This window comes from Pygoscelis adeliae, unplaced genomic scaffold, assembly GCF_000699105.1.
Source record: "Pygoscelis adeliae isolate BGI_AS28 unplaced genomic scaffold, ASM69910v1 Scaffold393, whole genome shotgun sequence".
Classification (NCBI taxonomy): Eukaryota; Metazoa; Chordata; class Aves; order Sphenisciformes; family Spheniscidae; genus Pygoscelis; species Pygoscelis adeliae.
Window position 1 is genome coordinate 361,327 of NW_008824376.1, and position 7,355 is coordinate 368,681.

Sequence of the window (7,355 nt, forward strand, 5' to 3'; positions counted from 1 at the left end):
GCGTGAAGGGCAGGACAGGACAGCCGTCTCTGCCTCCTCCGGCTCCTGCCTCCCCCCCGGTCTGGGTGCAGTCCAACTCTCAAACAGCACTTTCCCCTCTGGGGCTTGCTTTGTCCAGGGACTGTCTGGAAAAAGCCGTGCCACCGAAAGCACGGGTTTTGTGGTATGCATGGTACGTGGGCCTTGCTGGTCTGTGTAATGTGTAGTAGCGTGCTCTTACAGCAGTGAGCTGGCCAAATCTGGCGATGGAGAAACACAGCCTTCCTCTGTTGAAGACAGGCCTCAGAGCAGAACATATGGGTGCTGTTTTGATTGCTCCTCTGAGAGATGAGTGTGCATATTTGCTTTTAAAGGACTAGCAGGGACTTCCTGGGTTATCTAGTCTCATCCCTTGTTAGTAAAAGTATAATTTCATTTAATCCCCTAATAAGTTTTTGATCTTTATTTTAAAAGTAGGTACCTTTTGCGCCTGCTGTTCTGTTCAGTGGGCTAGGGTAGAACTTGTTTGTTTTGGAGCTATGTACTGACACCTGAATTTATGGCAAAATTCTAATTCATGGCATTTCTATGCACCTTTGTTGCTGTGCTGGCACTGTGCTTCACCTTAATAGCTTTTTTCCTTCTATAGTTTTTATTCACTATGCTGTATTTATAGGGGGCATTCGTATCTCTCACCTTTCGATCTGCTAGGCTAAGAAAAGCTGGTTTTGTTTCCTACTCCCAACATGCTTTTTTTTTCCTAGTAGCTGCTATGTTCAAACTGAAATGGTGCAGGTATCTCTTAACATAAATAGCCCCATGAGATCTCCAAGTGGCTTGAAAATGACATAATACTTCCTTATTTTTGCTTGATGCTTCTCCTGATACCTTCTTTGGCTGCTTCACATTGTTTTCTTGTGGTTAAACAAACCATTCAGGTTCTTCTCTCCAGTCATTTCTAATTGATGAACTCATACCTGACCTTCTTGATGTTAATCTTGAAATACGTGGCCTTACTATGTACTTTTACTGTGGCACGGACCTCCCGTGATCTCTGCCAACTTTGTATCACTAGCAACTTTAATCCGTATGTTTCCACTTGTGCCAGAATAGTTAATATTGAGTTTTGAGCATAATCCTTCCTTGAGTCTGGTTAATGAATTGCCTACTTCTGTTTCATTCCATTTAATTTAAGTAAGATAATCATAAAGCTTTCTTCATAACATAAATCACAGAACTGTTTATTTTTCACTGCCTTTCCCTTTCTTTATTAGCACTCAGAAGAATTTTGATGACTGTTACTTGAGTTGCTATTTCTTGATTGTTTTAAGAATGTTCATTTTAAGAAAGTAAAGTGTTGGGGCTGTGGAGAGGTGGAAAACAGTGAGAAACATGGTATGTCCAAGATCAAAGATTAACGCTCTAAATTACCTCTTATTTCCTCCTAACTTTTTGAGAGAGATAACAGCCGTGATTTGAGAAGTCCCTTATCCTGTACCCCATGTCCTTCTTTGAGATTTCAAAGAGAAAAAAGCAGATGGGCCTGGCATACAGAGCCCTTACACATTTGGGTTTTGTCATATTGAGTCTGCAACTGGGCATAAAAATTGGGGAGCACATCATAGAAGTGGTTCTGTTGGAGCTGAAATTGGTATTTGTCTTAGAATCATAGAATATCTCAAGTTGGAAGAGACCCATAAGGATCATCAAGTCCAACTCCTTCCAATGTTTTATACTGGTTTATTGAGGGGGGGGGGGGAATAACCTACCTATGGAAAAAAAAAGATTTGATTTTTAACGAGTCTGAGAGACAAAGTCAGAAGGAACTGAATCTTTCAGGCTAGAGTTGGTAGGATCACAACACCTATAGTGAAAAAGGCCCACACAGCAGTGGAATTTACTTTTTGTACAGCGTTAGATTGCAATTACTGATGGAAAACATCAGTTAAACCTGTCTCTTTTTTAGTTATTGTTGTATAAGCAGGTGGTTGCGTGGTGATGCTTCCCCAAAGGAATGGGATTTTGTTTTTATACTCACATTCAGCCAGTTAATCTAGGCATAATGTTGGACTTAAGATTCTCTAACTTACTCCAGGTACTTTGAGATGTCCCCTTAAGGTCTTTTTTCTTTTTAACTGCATTTTGAAAAACAGTATAAACATATTCTAGCAATATTTAAAGTTGATTCAAGGAATTTTTAAAAGAAAATGTGGAGGATAGTGTTCTTTGTGAGAACCTTTCCAACTACGCTAGTGTATGAGCTGTAAGCTGAACTGGGTAACACCATATTGAAGTTGGTATTGCATTTCAGTCCACTAGTGTATTGGATTACTGTTAGATGCCAGTAGCCATGCAGTTTAATCCCCCCTCACCCCTCCCGGACACTTTTTTTTGTTTGCCTTGGTTATATTAAGCACTTATAAAATTATCTCTTTTTTTAAATAATTAATTGAAATAAGCCTTGAAAAGCCTGTCTAAATGAAATTATTCTACTTTTTTTACTGTTCCATAAGGTAGTTGATTTTAGATGTGTCAAATTACTCTTATTAAAATATGTTTTAATATGTGACTTGCTTCATGTAATGCATAATTCTGTGTTTTGGGGAATTTATTTTTATATCTATTTTCTGGCCACTGAATTAATTTGATAGAATGAAAGAAACAGTGAGGTTACATGGAAGTATCAGGTAGTTAAGATGGCTATGAAGTCAAATATACATAATAAAAGTTCTAGTCAAATATTGCTGAATGATCTTTAGTAAATAAAAAAATCCCCTGTGTTGTGGTTGACACACATTTACAGGGTCTTGTTAGAGTATTAGAACCAGAAAGTGAAATGAGCTGAAAACAAATGCCAGGTTTGTTTTCAAGTTGACATTCAAAAGCATAGCTAGAGAAAGGAACCACTTAAATCCTAACCTTGTAAGAGCTTAAATACATCTGAAGACTTTTACTATGAGGTCTTTAACTGGGCAGTATTCTCCATAAGTAAAGAGAAGTTGAGAAAAGGAATGCTGCTCGCTCACATAAAAGGTTTACAGGCTGCATTCAAGCTGTTCTATTTCAGTAGCAGACAGTCTAGGAAATTGTTTTTATGATGTTTGTCAAGGGATTTTATTATGTATAGATAAAAATGTTTTGCCTATCTGCCCAGGTTACCTCGGGAGCCTTCGTTAGGTGTGTTTTGTCAGCCTTTTTGCAGCAAGTTGAAGAAACATTACAAATGTCTCCTAGAACTGGTATAAGTGGAGTTAATAAAAATGATACTGTGGTGTTTGCAAGTGTAATTGATCCCTTCTTGTGGATTTTGTTCCTTTATTGTATGGAGATATCCTGTATGGACTTCTAAAGTGAATGTTTTATACAAAAATTAAAACAGTATCTCCAAACTATAGATTGGCCAGTTAGAGGTACTGGTTGAAAAAATAGTTTTCTGAATCATATGCTAGCGGCCAATCTGCAAAGCTAAAAATTCTCATTGGAATTTGCTCACTGATATATAAAAGTGTTTTAGCTCTTCTGGCAGAAATTATGGAACAGTGCCAGAAGGAATGAAGAGAGCCAGTGTTCTGTTTTTGTCATATTTAAGCATCAAATTAGAAGCACAAGATCTAATGGGAGATGAGGCTGTCTTTGCTTCAGTGGCAATAATTTTCATATGCCTTTGAGTAAGGATTCTGATTTTTGTTTGAATCAGCAGCTGTAATGTAAGTCCTGGGTGTGTGTATGAATTTCAGATTAAAAAGAAAATTTTCCCCTTTCCTTCAAAAAATGTACTATTTTAAAATAATTAGTTGTTTTTTCTCTTTAGAAATATTTCAGGCATTGTTGCACATTATAAAGAAACAAAAGACGTTAACAGTTCCAAATTCTGTCCTTCCTTTTCATATCAGCTTAAGATTGGATGCAGCCAAAATTGCTGTTTTCTGGTAACGTGAACAAGTCGCGTCACAAAATTACTCGTTTCTTCAACAATAAAATGTAATAATCAAGCTTAAAAAAACCCAAACCAAACAATTAAGCACTTGGTGAAATTGAGTCAAAGGAATTGAAAGTTGCGTGTCAAAAAATGCAGAAAGAGCTTGTATTTGAATAATTTGGAGTTTCTGGTTCCCAAACCTGCACTTAAGTCTTCAGGAGCTATTAAACTGCAGTCTCTCATTGTTGTCAATACATGATTCATTAAAGACAAGCTCCATTCCATCTTTGCCCCAACGTGGTACCTCCCAGTCTTCAAATATATGCACCTTATTTTAGAAGACTTATTTCTGTTATTTTCTTTATATTTCTTCTATATAATCTTTTATATATTTCTGTACTTCTGTGATGAGCATATTAGGCAAATGAGGCAACAGAAGAGAAGTTAAATGAACTAGGAAAGGTGAAATTATCCAGAACTTTCAGTATAAAAGGCAAGCTACAATTTTTGCTATAGATGAGATCTGGGAACAGTTGATGCTGTTATTTTCAAAATTGTCTGGGGGAGTATGTACCAGTCACTCGGCCTTCTTTTGTGTAGTGCTGGGGATGATTCACAGTGCTGCGAGTCATTCTTTATGTTGATTAATCTGTGTGACTGAAAACAGTAGGCTATTATTAGACATTGAATAAAAAAACCTTTGAGATTTTCATATATCAATGTACAATCTCAAACTCTGAAGGAAAAGTTCCAAGTTCATATTCTGCCTTGTCCTTTGTACCCAGGGTTCTACTGTAGATGATTCCAGGTGCTTAGCATAAAAAGGAAATTGGTATCTATAATCAGAAGGAATACTGTACTAGTTGTTACTTTAATTCCAAATTTCGTGCAGCAATATAATAGTTCTGAGTTTCCTTTTTTGATCTGAAGCTCTAGCTGTCCATTTCAGTATCAAAAATTGCTCTGAACAACATATGAAATGTATCTACATTTCTCATGTAGGTTGGTAGTAGACTTCAAATGTGGGTTGACCTAAATGAAAGATTAAAATAGTTTAAATCAAGAAGTAAAATTTGATTTAAATCTTCTTTCAGTCTGTCTTGATTGATTAATTCCCAGTAGACTTCATAAATTCAAATAATCTTACCAGCAATTACTTTTCTTTCTCTGTGAACGCAGGCAGGGCTCAAGCACAGCAGACCAGACTGGATGTGGTTCTGGGGGTGGCTGGGGGAGGAGGCTGCCCATCAGTTTGGCCAGTTGTTTATTGTGTGACCCGACTTATACATTTGTGTGGCTCTAAGGGGGACATCTCCTTTTGTCATATCTGCCTGCTCCAATGAGAATTAGACTAACAAAAAAGAATGATTTGCCTAAAACCAATATTACAGAGGAATGGAAGATTCATAGACGGAGCGAATGATTTGACTAAATCTCCTTTGTTTCATTGTGTCTTGCCTGTGACAGGAGGAAGCGTCTCCTTATTCTTTACTTGATATTTGTTTGAATTTCCTGACTGCCAGCCTAGAGAAGTTTTGCACAGAAAGGCAAGATGGAACGCTATGCCTGCAGGAGCCAGGAATGTTTCCTCAAGAAGTGGCTGATCGATTGCTGCAGACAATGGCGTTTTATGGTAAAAACAATTATGTGTTGGTCATCAGTGAAAATATTTTACTGGACTGTGACACTGCAGTTCTGGTGTATTTTCTAGTAGAATCTGCTGTTGCAGCTGTTAAAACTGTGTTCCTTAATCTCTTAACAGAGAGTTTCTGTTACTTTGTTTTTTCCACAGCTTCAGCTGAATGTTGCATTGCCATATAGATAGTTCTAAATAGAAAGTCCTTTGTCTTGGGTTTATGATTTTAATTTAATGTTCTTTTAATTGAATATTCTTTAATAGATCTTCTTTCAATCACTTTTTTAAAAGATTTGATTCTACTACTTTTAGCACTACTCAGATATTTCAGTACCTCCTGTAAAGCAACCAATTGAATTTTCTTTACTGTGTGTCCTTGTGATTAAACTAGGAAATAATCTTGTGATTTTCATTAAAACAGTTTCTCATCTCTTTCGGTACTTTTGTTGAAGTGGAATTAAAAGTGAAATTGAAGCAGTCAGTTTCAAGAGTAGAATAAACATCTGTAAAAACCACACTGTGTGGTGTTCTTATGTTTTAGGTACCATGTTCTCTGTCAGCACATCTTTGAGGAGGGGGCTTCCCTCTCCTTTCCTTGCTTTAAGCATTACAAAGGAAAATGTTGTGTCAATAAAAGCTTCCTAGCATGAAAAGAGTGAATGTATAGATTACCCTAGAGAAGAGGCAGGAGACCCATTCCTGGAGATCCTGGAGACTTCTATTTAGAGATGAGACATTACCCTAGAAAAATTACTTTAAACAGACCGAGCACCCTATCCTATAGGTGCAGATTTGATTGGTCTTATTGTGCAAATACTGGTGTTCTAGTTTTCTCAAGTTGTTCTAGTCAGATATAACAGAAGGAATGGTCCTAAAAAAAACCCAAACCACAAACCCAAAAAACCTCTTCATCTTCAACATACATTACTTTCTGATAAGTAATTATTTAGAGTAGTCCTAAGAAATCAGACTCAAGGAAACTGAATTATCAGAAACTTATTACCAGTGCTAGTGGTGATGAAGGCAGTTCCAGACACTGAAACATCACAAACACTGTGTCAGAGTGCAGGATGTCAAAAAAGTGCATGCCAGGTAAACAGGGTGTGGCTAAGGTAGGCCAGTGAGAAAGCCTACCTTGATTCTTAAATGAAAAGATTAGCAAAAATTAAGAAGTAATTTAGCAATATTTTAACCAAATCATAATTATTTATCACATTTAATTTTTCTGCTGGGTACGAATTGTTTCACCCCATATTTTTGCTTTCTCTGCAAAAGAGGAATGCCCTGACTACTTGGTCAGAAATGCCTAAACCATTTGCTCTTTAGAAAGCTCTGCAAATCTTAATATTAATTTGACTTTGTCACAGAGGCAATTACTAGCTCATGACTTAAATCCAAACTGTAGTGGCAATGATGTTTTTATTCAAATATATTGCATTTTCAGTTTCTTTTCTATGTTCAGTATGCTTGAAGATAGGCGATAAAAAACAGGAGTCTTTTTTAACCCTCTAGAGTGGAACTAGAAGGACGTGTTCTTCCTACTCTTTTGTGTGCATGCTTGTGCAGCCATACCCTTCTCATGGCTTTCTATAAAGCAGTAATCCTTCTGTTGATAAGATACAAATGTGAAAACTCAGTGTTTTCAATACATTTTGGATAATCCTGTGCATGGAACTAAATTTATTATTTCAGTTAAGAAGTTGCCAGTATGCTGCAAGAGAAGACTACTTATGCAGTCTTCTTGCTACAGAGCAGAAAGATAATAATCTCAAACAGGATTGTTGCATTTCCTTTTTTCATTACTGTCTTTCTTTCCTTCCC

General features: G+C 36.8%; 1 protein-coding gene across 1 annotated transcript in view; it reads left to right on the plus strand.

Annotated features, from left to right (window-relative positions):
* Positions 1-47: 47 nt before the first annotated feature.
* The window catches only part of LOC103913662 (protein zyg-11 homolog B), a 21,051-nt gene continuing 13,743 nt past the window's right edge, over positions 48-7,355 (plus strand). Inside the window, exons 1-2 of the mRNA XM_009320188.1 lie at positions 48-172; positions 5,366-5,531. Of these exons, the coding sequence (XP_009318463.1) occupies positions 170-172; positions 5,366-5,531 (169 nt within the window). The 5' untranslated portion in view covers positions 48-169. The remainder of the gene's footprint in view (positions 173-5,365; positions 5,532-7,355) is intronic.